This window comes from Scyliorhinus canicula, chromosome 2 (assembly GCF_902713615.1).
Source record: "Scyliorhinus canicula chromosome 2, sScyCan1.1, whole genome shotgun sequence".
NCBI classification, from domain to species: domain Eukaryota; kingdom Metazoa; phylum Chordata; class Chondrichthyes; order Carcharhiniformes; family Scyliorhinidae; genus Scyliorhinus; species Scyliorhinus canicula.
In genome coordinates this window covers 111,217,520-111,242,926 of record NC_052147.1, presented here as the reverse complement: position 1 = coordinate 111,242,926, position 25,407 = coordinate 111,217,520, and the positions used below count along the sequence as shown (strand labels likewise).

The 25,407-nt window shown below is 50.7% G+C and overlaps 1 protein-coding gene across 1 annotated transcript; it reads left to right on the top strand.

Annotated features, from left to right (window-relative positions):
- Window positions 1-461: 461 nt before the first annotated feature.
- On the top strand, window positions 462-25,094 carry LOC119957159 (acyl-coenzyme A amino acid N-acyltransferase 1-like). Its single transcript, XM_038784941.1, has 3 exons — window positions 462-1,099; window positions 19,576-19,778; window positions 24,297-25,094. The coding sequence occupies exons 1-3, from the start codon at window positions 532-534 to the stop codon at window positions 24,858-24,860; spliced, it is 1,335 nt and encodes a 444-aa protein (XP_038640869.1). The 5' UTR covers window positions 462-531; the 3' UTR covers window positions 24,861-25,094.
- The last annotated feature ends 313 nt before the right edge of the window (window positions 25,095-25,407 follow it).

The following is a 25,407-nucleotide window of genomic DNA, read 5'->3' as shown; positions in this document are numbered from 1 at the left end:
CCCCACCTCTCTGCCCTCTGCCACCCCACCTCTCTGCCCTCTGCCACCCCACCTCTCTGCCCTCTGCCACCCCACCTCTCTGCCCTCTGCCACCCCACCTCTCTGCCACCCCACCCCTCTGCCCTCTGCCACCCCACCCCTCTGCCCTCTGCCACCCCACCCCTCTGCCACCCCACCCCTCTGCCACCCCACCCCTCTGCCACCCCACCCCTCTGCCACCCCACCCCTCTGCCACCCAACTGCAGTGGTTCTCCCATTATTGCAGATGATCTCTCCCCCAGCACCCACTGCAGTCAGCCTTGCCTCCACACCCCACCTCCCCCCAGTCGGTTTGGCCCCCAATGCAGTTGGCCCCGCCCCGAAAACTCCAGGGGGTCTTGCCCACGTGACCCCCACCCAGTCATTCGTTGGCCACACCCCGTCACTCGATCCTCCCCCGCCCCGCCCAGGTGAATGGTCCAGCCCATCTCCACTCTGCGGCTGGAGCAGCTCACTTCGCGGGAGCGAGGGGAGGGGCGACTGGCGGGGCAAATGATGCCGCCGCCACCGTTCGGGTTGCTGAGGGCCGGCCGGGCGGTGGTGCGGGCGGGGAGCCGGGCGTGGTCCAGCGGCGGGAGCTCGCCCGGGCCCATCAGCCTGACGGTCAGGCCGCTGAAGAGCATAGCGGACGAGCCGGTGGATATCCAGGTGGCGGGGCTGGAGGCTCGCCAGGCCGTCACCCTGCGGGCCCGGGTGCTGACCGAGCGCGAAAGCCTGTTCAACTCGTCCGGCCAGTACCAGGCGGACGGCGAGGGGCGGCTGGACACGAGCCGCTCGCCCTCGGTGGGCGGCGACTACCTCGGCGTGGCGCCCATGGGCCTCCTGTGGACCCTGTCCCCCTCCCCCATGGAGGAGCCCTACGAGAGACTCACGAAGTTGAACCTGATCGACAGCCCCATGTATGTCGACCTGTCTGTCCACTCCGGCCACTCCGGCTCAGACACCATCCCCGGGGTGCCCCTGGTCAAGCAGAGGATCGAGAGGTGGTACAGCAAACCCGAGGTCCGCCGCATCAAGCTCAGAGAAGGCAATTTGAGGGGCTGTATGTTCATCCCCCCAGGTAAGCAGAGACCTCAACTGCTCCCAGGGTCACCATTTGTCCCACTGCCCCCAGGGTGACCAACTGCCCCACTGATCCCATGATGATCTACTGATCCCGGGGTGACCAACTGCACCATCAACCCCGGGGAGATCAATTGCCCTATTCTCCACTGGTAACCAACTGCCCCACTGAACCCAGATGACCGAATGCCCCCTGCCCCCAGCGTGACCAACTGCTCCATCGACCCCGGGGAGATCAATTGCCCTATTCTCCACTGGTAACCAACTGCCCCACTGAACCCAGGTGACCGAATGTCCCCTGACCCCAGGGTGACCGCCTGCCCCACTGATCCCATGATGATCTACTGATCCCGGGGTGACCAACTGCACCATCGACCCCGGGGAGATCAATTGCCCTATTCTCCACTAGTAACCAACTGCCCCACTGAACCCAGGTGGCCGAATGTCCCCTGACCCCAGGGTGACTGCCTGTCCCACTGATCCCATGATGATCGTCTGACCCCAGGGTGACCGCATGCCCCACTGATCCCATGATGATCTTCTGAATCCAGGCTGACCAACTGCCCCACTGACCCCCAGAGTGACCAACTGCCTCACTGCCACCCAGGGTGTCCCACTGCCCCAGGGTGGGCAACTTCCCCCAACAAGGGTGACCAACTGCCACACTTCCCCCGCCAGGGTGACCAACCTCCTGCAGACCACACTTACCCCAGGGTGACCAACTCTGATTAAATAAAATAAGAGACACTTCAGCCAGGGGAGTTGTTAAACATAAGAGTGGGGTTGTGCAGTTTCATTTCAACATGAGAGTTGAGGAGCCCTCATTTTCTCCATGCACCATGTTTCACTCTGAGGTTCCTCATCAAACTCTTCACATTCACAAATATTGTGGCTGCATAAGTTAAGTTGTTCTTTAGGCAGCTTTAACTCCGCTACCAGCCACCCCCGGTTCTATGATCACCAGAAATCTGTCAATAAACCCATTTGAGGTTGGGATGTAGCGTGACCATATTTTCCCGCTTCCCAGGGTCAATCTCCAGATGAGGTACAGTGTCCCCCCATTTTATAAAATCTATCCCCGAATACCCTATAACTCTTAATTTCTCATTTTGGGAAGTTTCAATGAGGTAGATAGATCGGAGATTTCAGATAGATTTGTTCCTCTCAAGAGAAGAGAAGATTGAGGAGTGATTTTGATCGAGGTGTTCAAAATCATGAAGGTCTGGACAGAGTAGATGGGGACAAACCCTTCCAATGCTGCTCAGATTGAGAACCAGAGACTCTGCTTTAAGGTGATTGACAAACGATGAAAATGGGCGAAATGAGGAGGAACATTATTTTGCACTTTAACAACAGCTTCAAAAGGATTTCCCATATTTACACCCACCTGGAAAGACAACGGTCGCGATTCTCCGAAATGGAGACTAAATGTTTGCGCCGTCGTGAACGCCATCATGTTTCATGACGGCATGAAACGGCCGCGGGCAGTAGCGATTCTGACCCCCACAGGGGGACCAGCATGGTGCTGGAGCGGTTCACGTCGCTCCAGCCTCCCTTCCCCGCCGCGCCAACCCGCACATGCGCAGTTGGGCCGCACCAACCCGCACATGCGCCAGGGACTTCTTCAGCACTCCGGCCCCAACGCAACATGGCCTAGGAGTTATGGGGCCGGCCCGGGGTGGGAGAGGCTGGCCTGCCAATTGGTGGACACTGATCGCGGGCCAGACCGCATCGGAGGACCTCCCGGTGAAGGAGTGCTTTTCCCCGCCCCACAGGCCGCCCCCTGACCCGTCATGCAGAGTTCCCACCGGCAGCGACCGGGGTGAACGGCGCCGGCGGGACTCTACCGTTTCCGCTCAGCCCATACGGGCCAGAGATTCGACGGCCTGGCCGCGGACGGCGGCCCAGCGCCACGCCAAACGCGCTGGCACAAATGCCGCCGATTCTCCGCACCTCGGAGAATCGGGCGGCGTTGCGCGGTTGCGGCGATTCTCCGGCGCGGGGCTCGGAGAATGGCACCCAACATCTGTATTCTGTTCAGTACGCAAGTCTGTATTTTCCATTTCCAATGGAAGGAGGACATCTGAATACAAAGATACACTGAACATAAGGCTGCTCTTAGAGAAAATGCTAGTTCAAATTCTGTTACTGATTTCTTTTCACAAAAGTGAGGCTGTATAGACAATTAGCACACTAAACTGACCTTCCTAGACGGTGTCAAAAACAAATAATTTTTATCTGTCTTTATGGTAGAAGACATCTAAAAACATTCTAAACATAATGGAGAACCAAAGGTTTAACAATAATCAGGAAACTAAATCAGCTTATGTAAATAAATAGCACTGGAGAAATCAACAGGACTATATGGCAAGAAATCCAGTGGACTTTTAATACTTTGCTTCCGAGAGTTTTAAAAAGATTGGCTGCAGAGATCCTTCTAAAGAGCCTCGCAAACTGGATGAAAGTGCCACTTACGAAGATGATACATGCCTCCAGAGTAAGATGAACATGGACGTCCATGGCCATCAACACCCTCTTAGGGCGAGCTACTTTGGAGAGAGGTGCAGATGTGGTTTTGATCTTCAGAAATTAAGAAAGGAGGAAGGGAGAAAATGGGGAACTCTAGGCCAGTTAGCTTAGCATCAGTTGCAGCAAAACACGTATAACCAAGCACTTAGAAAATCACAGTACGATTAAGCAGAATGGATTTATGAAAGGAAAATCATGTTTTCAAAATTAGGACTCATGGAATGAGGATAATACGTTGGCACAGGTTGAAGATTGGTTAATATACAGAAAACAGAGAGTAGTGGTAAACTCCAACTCCTATTTCTTCTGTTCCTGTAAGTTTATAAATGATATCTGAATGCGCTTCAGTAGTGTGATGTCAGACCCACCGTTATATGTATATTTGTTTTGTCATTGTAGTATATCTGTCGGAGTGGCTAAACCTTCCAAACCACAGAACCCTGTAATGATAATCTTCAGGTACTCAAGAGCTGCAAGACATGGACAACCTTTACAGGCACATTTTCATTATTGTTGCATACATTCCTGTGAGGAAACTTTATTTTTCATTTCTAATCTTCCAGGCTTCCTTCACGCATAATTCAGATCATAGCATCAGTTTTTAAAATTTTTCCAAATAAGGAGCAATTTAGCGTGGCCAATCCACCTACCCTGCACACCTTTGGTTGTGGGGGTGAAACCTGCGCAGGCACAGAGAGAATGTGGAAATTCCACAAGGACAGTGACCCAGAACCAGGTTTGAACACGGAGCGTTGGTGCTGTAAGGCCGCAGTGCTAACCACTGCGCCACCGTGCCACCCCATTGCATCAGTTAGCACCTGCTCATTGCCTAACTGACTTTGGCAGCCTTGCTCTTCCGATGTGAAAAAGCAGTCAAGACATTTTAAAAAACCTTTACTTGAAAAAAAATTGTAACCACTTCTGACCAACAACTTTGGATCAGAGTGACTATCTTCGAATGCAGTCGATTCTTGAATTCCTGTTCTGTATTAAACTGTTTCCATTCTTTGCAGAGGCCTCAAGTTGCAAGGTCAGTAGCAAGAGGATGGGTTAGGGAGCTGGAGAAAATGACACTGACTGTCATGCAGCCCCACATAAAGCTGCCATGAAACTGAAAGAAATATCACAACAGCGGTGGAATTAATCATTGATCTTAACCCTCCTCCCAGCGCTGCTGCCAGCTCTTCGGTTCACTCCCTCTATGTTTGTGGCTGATACTGCACCCACCCACTGTTTACCTTCCTCTAATGCACGATTTGAAAGGTTTCACATTACAAGGAATTAGTCACACACTGTGTCGAAGATCCACATGCGGCTCACAAGCCACTGTTTGGCCACCCGTGGTATATCGGCAAAAGTCAGCTGCTAAAAATTGGCGCCTGGCTACTTTGCAGTGTTCCTACCATGTTGTTCTCAGGTTTGGTATCAAAACTATGGTTATCCTTTGTTAAAGGGATGTAATTATTATGTAAAAGATTATGTTTTAAAACGTATTATTTTTTGTATTATATTAGACCAGCTTCAAACAGAATTCACTCGGGCTCTGTTCGCAGCTGCAACTTGTTAATTAGATCACTGGCTTAAAGCAGTTTCTAGAGGCTAGAGTCAGATAGTATAAAAGTGGGCCATCTTACAGTGCTGACAGCGTTTGCACTGGAGTGCTGACTTTGAGATGTATTAGAGTGCAAAAGTGGGAGTTTTCTGACTGAGGGAGTTCGGTGAGGAGGGAGCAAGGTGCACTTTTCATTTCCTACCTGTCCCTCGAGTTTTAGAGAAGCCGTGAGTTTACAAAGATGCTGATTGCATCGGAACGGTAAGTAAAGTAACTTGCCGTAGGGATTCGTGGCTTAGTCTTCAGGGAGCAGTCTCGGTGGGAGAAGTATCGGAGCGGTGCGTATCGGGGATTCCACTGAAGCTTTAAAAAGTAACGCCACAGGAAAGCTGTGACCTGATTGGCTGGCAGGAAATCTGTGTTAAATTTGAAAAACAAAAAAATGCAAAATTAATTAATTACCTCGAGTTGGCTGGGCATGCAATGTGCTGTAGTTGCATGGCGTGGGAGCTGGCAAATCCCATCGCGAGCTGCAGTGACAGTACGGTAGCACAGTGGTTAGCACTGTTGCTTCACAGCGCCAGGGTCCCAGGTTCAATTCCAGCCGGGGTCACTGTCTGTGTGGAGTCTGCACATTCTCCTTGTGTCTACGTGGGTTTCCTCCAGGTGCTGCAGTTTCCTTCCACAGTTTCCTGAAAGACGTGCTTGTTGGGTGAATTGGACATTCTGAATTCTTCCTCAGAACAGGCACCGGAATGTGGTGACTAGGCGCTTTTCACAGTGTCCTCATTGTGGTGTTAATGTAAGCCATGTGACAATAATAAAGATTATTATTATTATAAGTGTTCGTTGCTTGAGGAATTTCGGCTCAGAATTGATGAGCTGGAATCTGAGCTTCGGACACTGCGGCACATCCGTGAGGGGGAGAGTTACCTGGATGCTTTGTTTCAGGAGGCGGTCATACCCGGTAGATTAAGTACTTCAAATTCGACAAGTGGTCAGGGACAGCAGGGTGTGACTGCGAGTGAGGCAGGTAGAGGGATCCCACAGCTCCAGGGTCCCAGGTTCGATTCCTGGCTTGGGTCATTGTCTGTGCATTTATTTACTTGGATGAACAGGCAGGGCCAGTCTAACGACTACGGAGGCGAGAGGAAAAGTACAAAATCAAAATGTAAGGTGACTGTTGGAGTGAAAGTTGGGAATGAGGCTGAGTGTTATCAGAAATCAATAAAGGAGGTCATAATGTGTGAAAAGTGTAGTGCACAATGTACAGCACAAATAGAGACAAATGGGTGTGATTTGGCGGGGATTACTGAAACATGTTTGCAAGGGGTCTAGGACTGGGAGATGAATGTCCAAGGGTACTCAGTATTCCGAAAGGATAGACCGAATGGAACAGAAGGTGGAGTTGCTTTATTGGTTAAAGATGACATCAAAGCTGTATTAAGAAATTATATTGGCATGAAGTGCCAAAATGTTGAATCAATCTGGGTGGAAATAAAAAAGCAAGGGAAAAAAGATCCTTGGTAGGAGTAATTTACAGGCCTCCGAACAATACTTCCAAAGTGGGGTAATAAATAATGAGGGCTTGTGAGAAGGGCACAGTGGTAATCATGGGTGATTGTAATATGCATATTGACTGGATTAATCTAATTGGCAAAAGTAGTCTCGAGGGAGATTTCATTAGAGCAAACTAGGGAGCAGGCTATTTTAGATTTAGTATTATGTAACGAAGAAAGGTTGATAAATATTTTTGTCATTAAGGATCCTCTTGGAAGGAGTGATCACAGCATGCTAGAATGTCAAATTCCGATTGTGCGAGAGAAGACAGAGTGCCATACTAGAGTTTTGGCGTAGGGCAGAGGTAATTATACAGGTCTGAGGGAAGAGTTGGCCTAAGCAGACTGGGCACAGATAATTCAGGGTAGAACAGTTGAGGAACAATAGCAGATGTTCAGGGAAGTATTAAATACCTCTCAACTAAAGTATATTCCTGAAATGAAGAGAAATTGTTAAAGGAGAAAATCATTCCATGGCATAACAAGCAAGTCAAGAAAGCCATAAAGACAAAAACTAGGACACACCATACTGCAAAAGCTGGTAGTAAACTGGGTTGGGAAAAGTTTACGGTTCAGGAAAAGGCTACTGAAAAAAATCAAAAGAGCTAAGATGAACTACGAAAGGAAACTATCAGAAAACATAAACACGGATACTGAAAGCTTCTATAAGTATGTAAAGAGGAAGAAAATAGCTAAAGTAAATGTTGGCGCTTTAGAGGACAATACTGGTGAGGTAATAATGGGGAACACCGAGATGGTGGAGACACAGAACATATATTTTGCTTCTGTCTTCACGGTAATGTAATAGTGCTGGCTCTGTCAGCAACAATCCCGTGCCTGTAGGTGCAGTTGGAGGAGTCCAAACGCCTGCAACAGGTTAGTGCTGACCATATATGCCACCCAGGCCAACACCACAAGGTTGGTGTCTGTCGTGGAGGTCTTGGGGTGCGACAGTTTCGGCCATGGGTCATGGTAGCCATATATCGGGGCCACCTTGACATTGCAGTGGCACTCCTGAGTGGCCTCGTCACAGCAGGCCATGGCTGAAGGCGTCGGCGGCATTACCCAGGTACTGGCTGAAGTGGCGAGGATCCAGAGGGAGGTGGCACAATTACTTGCTGATGTGGAACAGATCTAGAAGACGATGTCATAATCACAGCGTGATGTGGCACAGTCCCAGTGGGAGGTGGTCTGCTCCCTCTATTCCGTGGGCACTAGTATCTAGATCCTGGTCAAGATGGGAAAGGGCCTCCGGGACTGACATCGGCAGTTGCCGGGCGAGCCTCGGGTTAGCTCCAATCGCACTCCTGTACCATGGAGTAACCCGGGGGCCATTGAACAACAGCCATTCTCATCCAGGCCTGGTCGCTCCAGAACGTGGCCGCCAAGGGGGACCGACAACCCAAGACCTCCACGGCAGTGCCCAGTCTGCTTAGGCCAACTGTTCCCTCAGACCTGTATAATTACCTCTGCCCAACGATAAAACTCTAGTATGGCACTCTGTCTTCTCTTGCACAATCGGAATTTGAAATTCTAGTATGCTGTGATCACTCCTTACAAGAGGATCCTTAACGACCCAGGGCGGGAATTACAGCAGGCCGCCTCCATTCCAGATATATCGCCTGGGGATCCACCTAGGTGTGGCATTAGGACCCATAAGGTCAGAAAGGTAGACACCAGTTAAATTGGCATGGGTGCACCATATAGGATAGCTATGGGGGCTAGGGCACAAACCTGTATGGAAACGTTTACAGTTGCACAATAACCATGTTTCAACCTGCCTCGGTCCTCTTTCAGAAAGGTGGGGGGGGGGGGGGGGGGGTGGCGGGCAGAGAGGTACGGACGTTTGGGGTGGGCTTGGGCCAAGTACCCCAGTTCAGCCAGCACTCACTCTCCGGTGCCCTACCCCCATCCCTCTCCAACCCATGGGATGGGGTGTCCATGGCAATAGCCAGGCCCCTGAGTCGGTGAACCTGGAGGCGATTAGAGCGTCCCGTGCCCGTCGGCCCTGGCAGATATGTTGCACTGTTACCCTGCTTCGCCAGAGTCTTTGTTGGCATGCTCGGTCCGACAGGTCCTCAAATGACGTGCACTGCCGGTACACTCGAGGCCTCATGCGGAGCCTCCTTCCCAATTCCTCCTCGAACTGCTGGATGGCTGCCTGTCCATTATCACTGCCTGGCTCCTGTTGTCTGGGGCAGGCTCAGCTGCTGCCGGATCCCCCTCGAGCAGCTCCAGCTCGTACAGCGTTTTTGCATCCCCACAGTTGTAGCAACTAGAATGAAGTGCACCATTCCTGGTTGGATTCCAAAGTCCATTTTCTGTGGGGGGGTGAACGGCAGACACGTTAGCATAGTGCATACCCCCAGTGCCCAACCAGATCCACCGGGCTGCACGGTGGCCCAGGCCTGCAATGCAGACCCTGCCCTGCATGGTGCCACCCCATCCCCATTCTCCCAGCAGTCTGCCCTCCGCACCTCTGGCCCCATCGGTGCCCGGCACTGTGGGGGCCTTTGCCACTGGCGCCCGTCCCTGCTGCCAGTGGTACCGTTGGCTGGCACTTCCCATGCTAATGGTGCTCTCCATGGCCCCTAACCTATACACTACTGTCTGTGCTGTCCTTGGGTGGGCCGCGTGCTGCCTCACCAGCGTGTGGCGACCGGTTTGGGGGGCAGAGTTGGGGTTGGTGGGGTGGGTGCACCCAAGCGACCGGTGTCAGTCTGCAAAACCATAGGCTTCGGAGGGCGGTTAGTGGGGAGCACAGCAAGATGGCTGCCTTGCAGCCCGCAACAATGGCAGACTATGCCCGGACACCTCCGGTCCAGTAGGGGGTCACCCAACCCACCACCCAACCCCTGCCCCCCCACAGAGTAGAACACATTGATGCCACTGTTGAGGCACCGGAGAATGGCATTCTGGCATGCAACCATCGTTGGCCACGATTTTGACTTCACGGCCAATTCTCCGCCCAATCGCCTTTCCTGATTTCAGCGTCAGCCGACGGGAATCTCGCCCTTTAACTGAAAGCCATCCTAATGCATCAAATATCCTTTATCCTTTTATTTTTATCGATATTTTCTTTACCTCTGAACCATCCTTTTCCCTCTGTTGTTTGCCTGTGTGTATGTGTATAGAGAGTGGGGTGGACAGTTCGGAGGGAGGAGTTGGGAAAGGAGTATTAGTTACATTTTTGTCAGTTTAATTATAATACTGCATAATAAAAGATTACTTGCTTTAATCATTACAAACCTGCTGACTGCAGTTTATTGGGCTCAGCCAAGGTCCTCGGCTATTTAAAAATAACATCTAATTTCACTTGTATTGCAACTCTGGGTGAAGTGACGCTAGAATTGGCCAAACACGAGCCCGGGAAGCCGTGATAATGTTTTTTTAAAAAATAATTTTAATTGGAATTTTTTACAGAAAATATAAAACATAACGACAAACAATGAAATGCAACAAAATAACCCATAATAACTGTAACACCCCCCAGACCGTATCGACGCATGTATCACATCCCCCCAACCCCAATGAACAACAAAAGAACTTAAAAATAAATTTAAATTAAATAAACAAACATAGTCGTCGTCGTCGTCCCCCCCCCCCCCCCTTTTTCCCTCCCCCCCCCCCCCCCCCCCCCCCCCCCCCCCGGGTTGCTGCTGCTACTGTCCCCGTACCCTATCGTTGAGCCAGAAAGTCGAGGAAAGGTTGCCACCGCCTAAAGACCTCTTGTACCGACCCTCTCAGGGCAAATTTGACCTTCTCTAGCTTAATGAAACCCGCCATGTCATTGATCCAGGTCTCCACGCTTGGGGGCCTTGCATCCTTCCATTCTAGCAAGATCCTTCGCCGGGCTACTAGGGACGCAAAGGCCAGCACACCGGCCTCTTTCGCCTCCTGCACTCCCGTCTCCACCCCAACCCCAAAAATCGCGAGTCCCCATCCTGGCTTGACCCTGGATCCCACCACCCTCGACACCGTCCTCGCCACCCCCTTCCAGAACTCCTCCAGTGCCGGGCATGCCCAGAACATATGGGCATGGTTCGCTGGACTCCCTGAGCACCTGACACACCTGTCTTCACCCCCAAAGAACCTACTCATCCTCGTCCCAGTCATGTGGGCCCGGTGCAGCACCTTGAATTGGATGAGGCTAAGCCGCGCACACGAGGAGGAAGAATTAACCCTCTCCAGGGCATCAACCCATGTCCCGTCTTCAATCTGTTCCCCCAGTTCCCCCTCCCACTTTGTTTTCAGCTCCTCTACTGACGCCTCTTCCACCTCCTGCATAAGCTTGTAGATATCAGATATCTTCCCCTCTCCGACCCAGACCCCCGAAAGCACCCTGTCACTCACCCCCCTCGCGGGAAGCGAAGGGAATCCCTCCACCTGCCGTCTAGCAAATGCCTTTACCTGCAGATACCTGAACATGTTTCCCGGGGGAGCCCAAATTTCTCCTCCAACTCCCCCAGGCTCGCAAACCTCCCATCAATAAACAGGTCTCTCAGCTGTCTGATGCCCGCTCTGTGCCAACCCTGAAATCCCCCATCAATGTTCCCTGGGACGAACCTATGGTTCCCCCTTAACGGAGTCTCCATCGAGCCCCCCACTTCTCCCCTATGTCGCCTCCACTGCCCCCAAATCTTGAGGGTAGCCGCCACCACCGGACTTGTGGTATACCTCATAGGAGGGAGCGGCCACGGCGCCGTTACCAGGGCTCCCAGGCTTGTATCTCCACAGGACGCCCTCTCCATCCGTTTCCATGCTGCCCCCTCCCCCTCCATTACCCACTTGCGCACCATCGACACATTGGCCGCCCAATAATACCCCGAGAGATTGGGTAACGCCAGCCCCCCCCCCCCATCTCTACCCCGCTCCAAGAAGACCCTCTTCACCCTCGGGGTCCCATGCGCCCAAACAAAGCTCATGATACTGCTAGTCACCCTTCTAAAAAAGGCCCTAGGGATAAAGATGGGCAAACACTGAAAAAGGAACAAGAACCTCGGGAGAACCGTCATTTTGACGGACTGCACTCTACCCGCCAATGATAGCGGCACCATGTCCCACCTTTTAAATTCCTCCTCCATCTGCTCCACCAGCCTGGTAAAATTAAGCTTATGGAGAGTCCCCCAACTCCTGGCCACCTGCACCCCCAGGTATCTGAAACTTCACTGCCCTCTTAAATGGGAGTCTCCCAATTCCCTCCTTCTGATCACCCGGGTGTACTACAAATACCTCGCTCTTGCCTAAATTTAACTTATAGCACGAGAAGCCCCCAAATTCCGCTAACAGCTCCATCACCTTCCCCCTTCTGGATCCGCCACATACAACAGCAGGTCGTCCGCATACAGCGATACACGATGTTCCTCCCCACCCCGCACCAGACCCCTCCATCTCCCTGACTCCCTCAACGCCATAGCCAAAGGTTCAATCGCCAGTGCAAAGAGCAAGGGGGACAGGGGGCACCCCTGCCTGGTCCCACGGAAGAGCCTAAAGTACTCCGATCTCCTTCCATTGGTAACTACACTTGCCATCGGAGCCGCGTAGAGCAGCCTCACCCATTTGATGAATCCCTCCCCGAATCCGAACTGCTCCAGCACCTCCCACAGGTACCCCCACTCAACTCTATCAAACGCTTTCTCCGCATCCAGCGCCACCACTATCTCAGCCTCCCCCTCCACTGCCGGCATCATAATAACATTTAGCAGTCTCCGCACATTCGTGTTGAGCTGCTGTCCCTTGACAAATCCTGTCTGATCCTCGTGTAGCACCCCTGGCACACAGTCCTCTATCCTGGTGGCCAGGATCTTCGCCAGCAACTTTGCGTCAACATTGAGGAGCGAGATAGGCCTGTATGATCCACACTGCAAGGGGTCCTTATCCCGCTTCAGGATCAGAGAGATCAGTGCCCGCGACATCGTCAGGGGCAAAGCCCCCCCCCCCCCCCTCCCATGCCTCATTGAAGACTTGCACCAACAGGGGATCCACCAGATCCGCATACTTTTTATAAAATTCCACCGGGAACCCGTCCGGCCCCGGCGCCTTACCTGACTGCATTTGTCCAATCCCCCTGACTAGCTCCTCCAACTCTATCGGCGCCCCCAGCCCTTCTACCAGCTCCTCTTGAACCCTTGGGAAACATAGCCTGTTCATGAAGCTCTCCATTCCCCCCTCTCCCCATCGGAGGTTCCGACCGGTACAGTTCCTCGTAGAAGTCCCTAAAGACCCCATTTACTTCTGTCCCCTTCTGCACTACATTCCCACCCCTATCCGTCACTCCACCAATTTCCCTAGCCGCATCTCGCCTGCGGAGCTGATGCGCCAACATCCTGCTCGCCTTCTCCCCATACTCATATACCGCGCCCTGCGCCCTCCTCCACTGTGTCTCCGCCTTTCTGGTGGTCAACAAGTCAAATTTGGCCTGCAAACTATGCCGTTCCCCCAGCAACCCCTCCTCCGGTGCCTCCGCGTATCTCCTGTCCACATCCAGGAGCTCCCCCACCAGTCTCTCCCTCTCCTTCCTCTCCCTTCTTTCCCTATGGGCCCGGATGGAGATCAGCTCCGCAGGGATCACTGCTTTCAGAGCCTCCCAGACCATCCCCACCCGGACCTCCCCCGTGTCGTTGGTATCAAGATACCCCTCAATACTTCCCCGGACCCACCTACACACCTCATCAGCCAGCATCCCCACATCCAGGCGCCAGAGCGGGCGCTGGTCCCGCGCCTCCCCCATCTCCAGATCAACCCAGTGCGGGGCATGGTCTGAAATCGCTATGGCCGAATACTCGGCATCCTGCACCTTCGGGATCAATCCCCTGTTCAGGACGAAAAAATCTATTCGGGAATAGACCCTATGGACATGGGAGAAAAAGGAATACTCCCGCGCTCTCGGCCTCCCAAACCTCCAGGGATCCACCCCTCCCATCTGGTCCATAAACCCCCTCAGCACTTTGGCCGCCGCCGGTCTCCTACCCGTCCTTGAACTGGACTGGTCCAGTGGGGGATCCAGCACTGTGTTAAAGTCTCCCCCCATGATCAGGCCCCCTGCCTCCAGGTCCGGAATGCGGCCCAACAAGCGCCTCATGAAGACGGCATCATCCCAATTCGGGGCATATACATTAACCAGCACCACCTTCTCTCCCTGCAGCCTACCCTTCACCATAATATATCTGCCCTCCTTGTCCGACACCACCTTAGCCGCCTCGAATGCCACCCTCTTCCCCACCAGAATCGCCACCCCCCGGTTCTTCGCGTCCAATCCTGAGTGAAAAACCTGCCCCACCCACCCCTTCCTCAGACGAACCTGGTCCGCCACCTTCAAGTGGGTCTCCTGGAGCATAGCCACGTCCGCCTTCAGCCCCTCCAGATGAGAAAATACCCGGGCCCGCTTAACCGGCCCATTCAGCCCCCTCACATTCCAGGTAATCAGCCCCTCTCCCCCGCCGGCTAGCCATAGCTCATCGACTGCTCGCCCCAGGCCAGCACACCCCGCCTGACCCGTTCCCCATGACGATAACGCCTCTCCTCTACCCCCCCCCCCCCCCCCGGCCCACACCAGCTCCTTCCTGGCCATTCCAGCAGCAACCCGGTATCTCCCCCCACCCCCCCAGGCTAGGACCCCTCCTAGCCGCGACGCACCCAAAGCCGTGATAATGTTAACATGCACTTTTGAAGAACTCAAGATCTTGGGAGAAGTCAAGTGGAACATAAACACTAGCTGAGACCCTGTGAGTCAGAAGTTCAGTAAAGTGCTATAGGTTCTATGCAAATTCACAGTATTTGGAGAAGTTCCCAAACCAAATTTTAATTGGAGCTTAATGCCTACACTATTCTCCTGATGAGTCAGCCATGGCTCAGTTTGTAACACACTCAAAACTCAAGTTGCCTGATTCAAGTACAGCTCGAGGGCTTGAGCACAGAAATCAAGAAGCACTGCACTGTCAGAGAAGCCGGGCGATATTCTCCATTGGCTAATGCCAAAATCGCAGAATGCAATTGGGCAAAGAATCGGTTCCAACGCCAAATTGTGATTTCCCCATCACCTCGACAGCAGCATCAGTGTGGTCTGGAATGCACGTACAGTAAACACCGTTTCCCTGTCATTGGCGGGCCCAACCGGTATTCTCTGGGGCCACCTCGATTCTCCGCCTCAGGTGGGCCGAGTTCCCGATGGTATGGTTCACTTGTGCTTTTAAAAATCGTGAAACAGACGTGGCTGATGAAGGAGAAAGAGGAGGTAGGACACAAGAGAGGTGTGACTACAGTCTCCCGGGCCAGACACTGGCTGGGGTGGGCAGGGCCCTGCCAGGAGAGGTGTGGGGTGACGGGGGAATGGGCCCTCAGTTGGGTTCACCCCCCCACGGGGCTGGGGCGGTGTCCAGTAACAGACCGCCATTGCTGTGGCCTGCAATGCAGCTATCTTACTGTGCACCTCACTGACCACCCAAGTTGGCCTCTGGTTCGGCAGAGTGACACCTGCCACATATGTGCCCCAGCCTCTGCCTGACCACCACCAGCGGGGCAGCGCCCACTGTAGCCCCTACGGGGATGCCGGTCAGAAGCCGTGGATCGTTCTGCTGGCAAGGGCAGCACCAGCCGACGGTTCCTCTGGCGTCAGGGACAGGAGCCAGAGGCCTCCACAGGCGAGAAATGACCAGACCAGGGTAAGGAGATGAGTCGGAGGCATGCGGGGGCAGAGCCCGCATTGCGAATCGGGGCCACCATGTAGCCCGTTAGACCTGGTTAGGCACGCGGGTATGTAACATGTTAGCCTTGTGTGTACCGACAGTCGATGTCATTCGAGGACCTGCCGGATCGGGCATGCCGTCGAAGACTCCGGTTGAGTAGGGAAATAGTGCGACATATGGGATCAGAGAATTTGCAGGACAGAAGGAGGCAATTCAACCCATTAAATCTGCACCGGCCTTGGAAAGAGCACCCTACTTCAACGCAGCCTTCCACCCTATCCCTGTTACCCAGTAACACGACCTAACCTTTTGGATACTAAGTGGCAATTTATCATGGCCAATCCACCTAACCTGCACATCTTTGGACTGTGGGAGGAAACCGGAGCACCCGGAGGTAAGCCCACACAGACACGGGAGAAAGTGCAAACTCCACATATTCACCCAAGGTCGGAATTGATCCTGGGAACCTGGAGCTGTGAGGCAGCAGTGCTAACCACCGTGCTGCCCATATCTGCCAGATAATGGCACACCTGGCACCACGGGAGTATGGTGGAGGAGACCCGCTCCTGATGGCCGTTAAAGTGATGGTCGCCCTGAACCTTTCCACATGAGCTCCTTCCAGGAGCACAGTGGGGACCTGTTCAGGATCTCTTAGTGCACAGGTGCATCCCCCATCACGTCCTCTTCCCTCGGGATGCCTGATGGCCCCTCCGCTACTCCATGGGACGGGGTGGGAGCAGAGCTATCCCTTGAGGCTCACCTGGCACTGCCTGTCCTTGGAGGTCCCTTCTGGTTTTGACCAGAGTCTGCATGCTCGCGGCCATGGAGCACAGGGAGTGGACCATCACGCCAGGGACGGCACCACACCAGGCTGTGACTCTGCCATCACCTTCTTGCTTTGTGTCATAGAATTGTACATAGAATTTACAGTGCAGAAGGAGGCCATTCGGCCCATCGAGTCTGCACCGGCTCCTGGAAAGAGCACTCTACCCAAGGTTAACACCTCCACCCTATCCCCATAACCCAGTAACCCCACTCAACACTAAGGGCAATTTTGGACACAAAGGGCAATTTATCATGACCAATCCACCTAACCTGCACATCTTTGGACTGTGGGAGGAAACCGGAGGAAACCCACGCACACACGGGGAGGATGTGCAGACTCCGCACAGACAGTTACCCAAGCCGGAATCGAACCTGGGACCCTGGAGCTGTGAAGCGATTGTGCTATCCACAATGCTACCGTGCTGCCCCTATCTTGTGACTGCGCCATCTCTCCCTGGGATTTGGCCACCTCCCTCTGTATCTGTGCCACATTAGCCAGCGCCTGGGCAATGCCACCGAAGTTCCCAGCCATGGCCTGCTGTGACTGGGCCACGCTCAGAAGCGCCGCTACGATTTGCAGGTAGCTCTGGCACATGGTTGCCTGTGAGGTGGCAACCCTATCCTGGGCCTTGGCAAGTGCCTGCACAGAATGCCCCAGGCCTTGGATATGCTGATCCATAGGCAAAACTGTCACTCCCCAATGCCTCCACCATCGTCGCCACCCGTGCCGTGTTGGTCTCGGTGCCACGCATGGTCGGTACCACCTCCTGCAAGCGGTTGGACTCCTCCAACTGCACTTGCAGGTACTGGATGCTCGACAACAACTCTTCATGTAGTTCCTGGCTTTGCGACTACATCTCCACAATCGATGGGACTGTCCATTCCAGAAGCCCGAAAACCATCTGGACGGCAGATAGTCCCCTGGGGTCAGCCTGACCTCTGACCGTCCGCTCCCTCGGGAGTTCCTACCTCCACCTGCTGTACCGGAGCAGCTGTGTGGTAAGGACTAGAGAGTGTCCCAGGAGCCTCTTCACTAAAATGCCCAACCCAAGTGAGTCTGGGATGGGTGTTGGAGACAGCTGTGATGGAAAGTCAATGTCATCCTCCGATTCCACCTCTGGGGTCTTCTGAGTCTCGGATCGAGGGCTGCCATCCAGGCTGCTCTCCTCGTCACTGCTCGGCTCACAGGGTCTCCGGCTGTGGCACTGGCTGGGGTCAGGGGACAGTGGATGGAGCCGCCCCATCTCCAGCCACTCCTGCAAGATGCAAGGCAAAACGCATGATTAGACCGAAGGTGGTGTGGGGATGGTGGGCCTGACACACATGTCACGGAACCGGACTTCAGCAGGGCCTCACTTCCTTGACCGCGGCCAAACCTCACCTCCGGTGACCTCCATTTCCTCCAGAGCCCTCTGCTCTGCCATGGTGAGGGGCCGCAGGTCCACTGGTCCCCCTCCTGTCTTTGCCCTCTCCAGTTGGCAGTCTTCTGATGGCGGAAACAGAAAATTACAGTGTTAGACAGTCCGATACGTGCAGCTCAGGGGGTGGGTAGCTGGTGGCCTCCGTGGTCAGGGCACTTCCGGCTTTGCAGCCTGTGTGTCATGCAGAGTGCGCGTTCGGCCATGTTATGGGGGGTGTCGGGTTATGCATGTGTGGGACATGTTTGATGCCGGGGCACATTGCTGCCTACTCACCCTGGCCGCCCTGACGAAGTTGTGCAGTTTTTCTCGGCGCTGCTGACCGATTCGGACAGTGTAGCCCATGCCCTCTACCACCTGTGCCCAGGCACAGTGAATGAGGCAGCTGGCAGCCTCCTTCCCGAGCCTGGGTACACAGTCATCGGCCTCTCCTCCACGGCGTCCAGGAGGGTCTCAAGCTCTGCGTCCACGAAACATGGGGCTGCGTGTCTTACTGCCATCTTGTTGGTTGGGATGCTGTGTGTGGGGAGTGCAGTGTGTATATGCAGCTGGTCAGCCTCCTGAGTGTCAATCACGAAACCGGCGAATCCCGCACCGTTTCTCATTGGAATCGAGTGTGTTCCATGAGGCGCCAGTGCCAGCCCATTAATATCTGAGCCAGTCCAGGTGCGCCATAGGTTTTGCTGTTGTGAAGTCCACTAATTCTGCATCGGTGTCAACGCTTATTCTCAGAAACGGAGAATCCCGCCCACCATCTTGCTGAGAAACCATCTGTGACCCCATTTGCACATGGTGCAATCCAAGAGTAAAAATTGGAAGGGGTGGGTTGGGGCAGAGTTTAAACGACAGGTTTATACAGAAACAAATCACCTACCATTTTACAATCTCTGTTAGTGGCAGTAATCAGACATAAAGGGCTGGATTCTCCTATTCTGCGGCTATATCCGCAGGATCTATCTGGTCTTACGACCAGTAAGTCGGCGGCACCCCCGCACCAATGCTCTGCCCGGTGGGGGGGGCTAGCAGCCGCGCCGCGTGAAGCCCCCTGCTTTACCTGTGGATACGGCGGCAGAATTGCCATGGCCCTCATGCGCATGGCGCCGGCCGTGCGCAGACCTAGCCTGCCAAAAACTGCCCCCCCCCCCCCCCCCCCCCCGGACCAGTCAACCAGCCCCCGCTGAAGCCCCCCCTGCCAGCAGAAAGGCTCCCCCTCCCGACTGTGGCAGCGCTGGACATAATCCGCAGCCGCCCGCGAGGTCTCTGAAAGGTGTGAGGACACGTGTCCCACGCCGTCGGGGACTCGCAGCATCGGGCGAGGGCCTCCAGTGATGTTCTAAGGCTGCCCATGCGTTTTGGAGGGGGCAGAGCATCGGAAAAATAGCGTCGTCCCTGAATCCAGCGTAAAAATGGATTCTCCGGCCGATTGCCGAACATGATTTCGGCATCGCCGATTTGCAAATCCAGCCCCTGGGCACTAAAACACACACCACTGGCAAAAATATCACATGTTTAAAGAGGCCTTGCCACCAATCCCAGTGCTGTCAAATCTCAGATTCTGCTTCATAGCCACCATGGCTGCCTTGGAGATGGTGACCCCAGTTCCTTGTCACAACCACAGATTGGAAACCCCCTGGAATAGAAAGTTATACTGATGTGGTCAGATAAAGATGAATGGAAGGTGGCTCATGTGGAGCATAAACATCATCTAGTTGGGTCAAATGGCCTGTTTCTGTGAGGCATGGACAGATTGTGAATTCATCCAAAATTGTGGCTTCATACATAATTGAAAAAAATCACAGAAAAGACCTTCGCAATTGGTGCTCCAATACTGGGGAACCCGATTTTAAAACTTTTTTCTATATTTGTTAACAGTGGTTTGTTGTGAATCTTCTATTCTGTTTTCGAAGGAGATGGCCCCTTTCCTGGAGTGATAGATCTTTTTGGAGATGACGGTGGTTTGACTGAGTTCCGAGCCTGTCTTCTTGCAAGCCGAGGCTTTACTACTCTTGCTCTCCCCTACTTTGGCTTTGAGGATCTACCAAGAACCTTGACAGATTTGCGTTTAGAATACTTCGAAGAGGCTGTGAATTATCTACAGAAATATCCAGCGGTAAGTTTCCCCCACACAGTTGAAGCCCAGGTAATTAAACTGTTGTGGGAAAATGCATTTGTATAATTGACATTGGTGATTTTTCAAAACGGAATAAATGATATAAAGACTGTTCTTGGGGTATTTTCTTACTGTAGATAATTTGACTGCTCCAGTGTAAGCCACTGTTCAGTTGGTAGCTCGCTTCCCTCTGAGTCAGAAGGTGGTGACTTCAAGTTCTGTTACAGGACTTGAGCACAAAATCAAGACTGACACTAGATTGCAGTGCTGAGCAAGTTTTATCCTGTCATCTTTTGGATGCGGTGTTAACCCAAAGCCCAATCTTCCCTCTCGCTTGGATGTAATAGATACCATGGAACTATTTTGAAGCAGAGCCAGGCCAGTTATCGCCAGTTTCCTGGCCAAAATCTGTTCGTCAAACAACATCACAAAAACTAATGATCTGATCATTGCTGCTTTTGGGAGCTTGCTGTGCACATATGGCTGCCGTGTTTCCTACATTACAACAGTGCCCAAAGTTCATTGGCTGGAAAGCATTTTGGAATGTTCTGAAGTTATGGAACGCATTATATAAATGCAAATCCTTTTTATTTTTGTAGATTCACCCAATTTCTTTGCTTGCGAGCGTTTTACATTTGTCCTGAGAAGAAGTTTGAACAACACCTGGAATAATGAAGAGTGATTTTAAATTGTTTCAGAAACTGATTTGATCTTTTACCACAGGATCCTGTTTTCAAATGACACCAAAATAACAATACAGGTTCAGCATTCCTTAAATGAAAACCGAAAAATTCTGAAATCCGCACTTTTTTGAGCGCTGACGTTGCAAGTGAGAAAGCCCACAAGGAAGGTTCCCGGGCGATGCACAGGTCACAATGTGCCGCATATGGGCAGGTCCTTACATGCCACACATGTGCAGGTCCTAACACGCCGCACATGTGCAGGAGCTAACACGCTGCACATGCGCAGTCCCAATGCACCATACATGCGTATTATCACATTGTATTCCGAACCCCGAAAAATTCTCGGCCCCAATCATTTCGGATAAGGAATGCTCAACCTGTATATATCTTATTTTATGCTTTAACTGTTAAACAAGTTAATCAAATTAGAAATAGAACAAACAAATTAGGATAATAAGGTCAATGGTAGTTTGTAGAATCATAGAATCCCTACAATGCAGAAGGATGCCATTCGGCCCATCAAGTGCACTGACCCTCCAAAGGACCATCCCACCCACACCCACGCCATATCCCGTCACCCCACCTAACCTTTGGACATTAAGGGGCAATTTATCATGGCCAATCCACCTAACCTGCACATCTTTGGACAGTGGGAGGAAATTAGAGCACCCGGAGGAAACCCACACAAACACGAGGACATACAAACTCCACACAGTCACCCGAGGTCAGAATTGAACCCGGGTCCACGGGCACTGTGAGGCAGCAGTGCAAACCATTGTGCTGCCCCGGTGTTATATTTTATTAACTTCATATGTGGAAAAAATAGTCTGCAGAACAATAAGTAGGAGTGCTTTTTCATCTCGTTCATTTTAATTTTCTTAGCAATTAGAAATTGCATGCCAAATCTAACACTGCAACAACAACTGCTTACCTTTATATTGTACCTCATTACCTGGAAAGAACTTTGAGATGTCCGGTAGGTGTGAAAGGGCTATATTAATGCAAGTTGTTTCTTATATCACACATTTATCGTAGGATTGAGATCATCCATCAGATTCCTTAGCTGCTCCTAACCCCTGCCGCCCCCACCTTCCCAGCAAACCAGTTTTCTCCAGAGACCCTCTTGACCAAGCATCAACCCTTCTCTTGTCTCCAGTTTCTCTCTTGTCTCATTCAATATCCTCTCTGAGCGTATCTTATACATTCAAGCCATCTGCTCTCATGACCCAAATCCCTCTGTACTACTGCCCTTCATTTCCATCTAGCTCACATTGGAAATGCTGCAATCTCCTCAACTACTGTCTCCCGTCCTACCAAAACCGCCATCGTCAACCACTGTTTAAAAAAACCTCTATCCTTGGAAACTACTGCCTCATCACCAACCTCTCTTTTCTCTCCATAGTGTTGTCACCTCCCAAATCTGCAGACATCTTTACAGTAGCTCCATGTTTGAATCTCTAATGAAGAACTGAAATGCCGTATTCAAAGTCACGATTAACACCTCATCCTTCTTGATTACTCTTGTAGTTTCTGATGAGTGACCACGTCACCCTTGAGCTATGCCCCTCCTGGCTCTTTAGCTGAGTGGAACTACCCTGATTTGATTAGAACCATTGAATCCATACAGTACAGAAGGAGGCCATATAGCCCATCTCGTCTGCACTGACTGTCTGAAAGAGCACTCTACTTAAGCCAGTCCCCCGCCTATGTCTGTACCCCACTTAACCTGCACATTCCTGTACGCCAAGGGCAACTTTTATTATGGCCAGTCCATCTAACCTGCAGATCTTGGGATAGCGGGAGGAAACCGGAGGAAGCCCATCAGACGTGGAGAGAATGTGAAAATTCCACATAGTCACTCAAGACTGGAACTGAACCCGGGTCCCTGGTGCTTTGAGGCAGCAGTGCTAATCATTGTGCCACTGTGCAATCCCTTCCAGCCTTGCCTTTCCATTTGGAGTTCCCTAAGGATCTATTTTTGTCTCTCTCCTCTTGCCTACAAGCTACTCCGTGACAAACTCATCCATGAACGTGGGGGAAAGCTCCAATATGTATACTGTCTGCACTTGCTGTACTTCTCCATCACCTTTCTCAACCAATTCTCTGCCTGTGTTGTCAATCATTTATTGACCTTACCCCTTTGCTTCTTTCCATCTCTCCCCAACCAACAATAATTCTCCATTCTTCTGACTCCAATCTCTTGTACATCCTGCTTCCATTGCCCCCAGCATTGGCTGTCATGCCTTCAACTGTTTGGACCTGACTTTTGAAATTCTCTCCCTAAGCCCCTCCAACTCGCTCGCCTCCATTGAAGGCCTCTAAACCCAACACATTACACTCTTAATATCATTTTTTCTAGCCCAACGGGCATTTTTGTCAGATTGGTTGTCTGAAGTGTTTTGGAATATTTTAGAATGCTGTATTGGTGCAAGTTGTTCTCTTGAGTAGTTGTCACCCACTTTGCATCAGTTATAAATCCAGACGTCAGGATTTTCTTATTGATCATTTAATTCAATTAAATGGCAGTTGCAATAGACAATTCACACAGTAAATGCTGTTTCAGAGTTGACCACCAGTGCCTAGTTGGCTAGCTGCTCTCTAAAGGCACCTTACTGTTGTAAATTATCAAAGTAACTTCTCTGCCCAGCATTGCTCAGGTCAAAATTGCCGTTTCCACCAAGAGCATGTCATTCACCCCTTTTCTGTTTTTCTATGGGGTACAAACGTGAAAACATCAGAAAGTCTTGGAATTTATCACGCATTGAGTTATTTTCTGTGGGGATTTCATTTGTCTCCTTGTGGACTTTCCTGGCAGCTTTTGAAACTGATGAAATTGTTGTGGTGGTGGGGGAAACTTGCATTGGTCTAGCACCTTTTATCACCAATGAGGTCCAAAAACACTTGGCAGTAATTATTTTGGAACTGTAGTCAATATTGTAATGTGGGGATACAATAGAATCAGGAACACATTTTTCAGTAAATTAATTCACTTTTTTCCAGGAAAGTACAGTTAAATTAACAATAAGATTTCACTGGTCAAGGCTGTTTTGGGCTCGTATTGAAAATTAAGTTCAAATTGAAGCTTTCAATAAGAAACAGCTATTTGCACTAAGCAATTTTGAGTTATGAATAGAAATAAATTGCAGCTATCCAAGCACTTTAGATTAAAACGTTTACAACAGATATGGCAATATTCTTCATCAGTCAACATATCACAAATTCATGTTGGTAATGTCATGAATTTGGATTATTCCACCCTAAAAGGTGTGTTGAAAGAGAATGCTGGCCTTGGTTTAGCCACAAGCAAATATTGTACTGTTATGGATAGGTTCAATGTGTCACTTTTATTTTTGTCTGATATTGCATCTCACTCCCATTCGTTGCTGTTTCTCATCACCTGCTTTCTTTCAGTATGCAGTTATCATTGTTTTGTGTTGGTATTCAAATCTGGGTTTCTCAAGTCTGTGGCACAGTGCAAAGACACACTGGAACACCTTGTCACCACAATATAAAGATGTTATATCATAGTCTTGATAAACATTCACAAAATTATGTCATAGTGCTAATGGTGACACAAAGAAGGGACAATCAATTCTGACAATGAATGTTTCTTTTCATGTTTCAGGGCAAGTGGGGTATCTTTGAAGATTACTTTTGATGTTTTCCAATGTTAGGAGAAAACAAGCTAAAATTTGCCATGTAATTCATGGAAAAATACAGATTTCCCTGCAATAAATATATTGGGTTTTTTAAAACAGCGATGCATGTATACTGAAGTTATAGGAGTTATGTAGACTTTGTGTATGTTGCTGTAACAGATTTTGAATTTTTGTAGGTGAAGGGACCTGGTATCGGAGTAATTGGATCCTCAAAAGGTGGAGATTTGGCTCTATCAATGGTCACATTTATACCACAGGTAGTGGCATCCGTTTGTATCTCTGGCTGCAATGCAAACACTACATCTGACCTGTATTATAAAGATATACATCTCTCCAGCTTGCGTCATGATGTAGATCGCATTATTATTTTGGACTCAGGAATTCTAGACATGTCCAAAACATTTAACAAACCAAAGGAAGACAGCATCATACCATTGGAAAAAGCTGAGGGGCACATTTTATTTGTGGTAGGAGAGGATGACAAGGTCTGGAACAGCAAGCTCTTTGCTGAGGAAGCAATAAAAAGACTGAAAAAACATGACAAAGAAAACTATGAACTCCTCAGTTATCCAGGAGCTGGGCATTGTATTGACCCTCCATGTTCTCCATTTCGTTTTGCCAAGTTTAAACGGTTGTTTGGACTTCCAGTGCTGTTGGGAGGAGAGGCAATAAAACACTGTTATGCTCAACAAGATTCTTGGCAAAAGATTCAAGACTTCTTACGTTCACATCTATGTTAAAATGAATTAAATTTAACAAGATTGCTCTTTACCTACGATTTGTTATTTGGTGTGTTAAATTCTTCTGTCATAAATTACGCACTAATTATTCAATGTGAAGCACCAAATGTAAGAAGTACAGTCCCAAGACTTTCTAAAACTTACTACTTGATCACTAGCAGCATTACTGTTGGGGTGGGGATGAAAGTTTTTCTCCCCAAAATATTTTTTATTAAACAGAGTTTACTTTAATAATGTTGTGTGTCAAAATATCTTATTAATACCCACTACTTCAGTAGGGTAGTTTGCATATGTGTTTAAGCTTAAAAATTGTTGTTTGTAATTCTAAGCCACTTGGTTTTCCTTTGTGAAAGCACATTTAGCTTTCTTTTACCAATCTTCCCCTTTATTCTCAGCTCCTGAAGATGCTGATGCATCGTACGGGTTGATGCTATGGCTTCCAATTCACCATTCTGTAACTCTTCCCCGTGACTATTCACTACCAATTTGATCATGTGTACTGGATGGGGTGAAATATAAGGAGTTCACAACTGATCCTAGTCTTGTC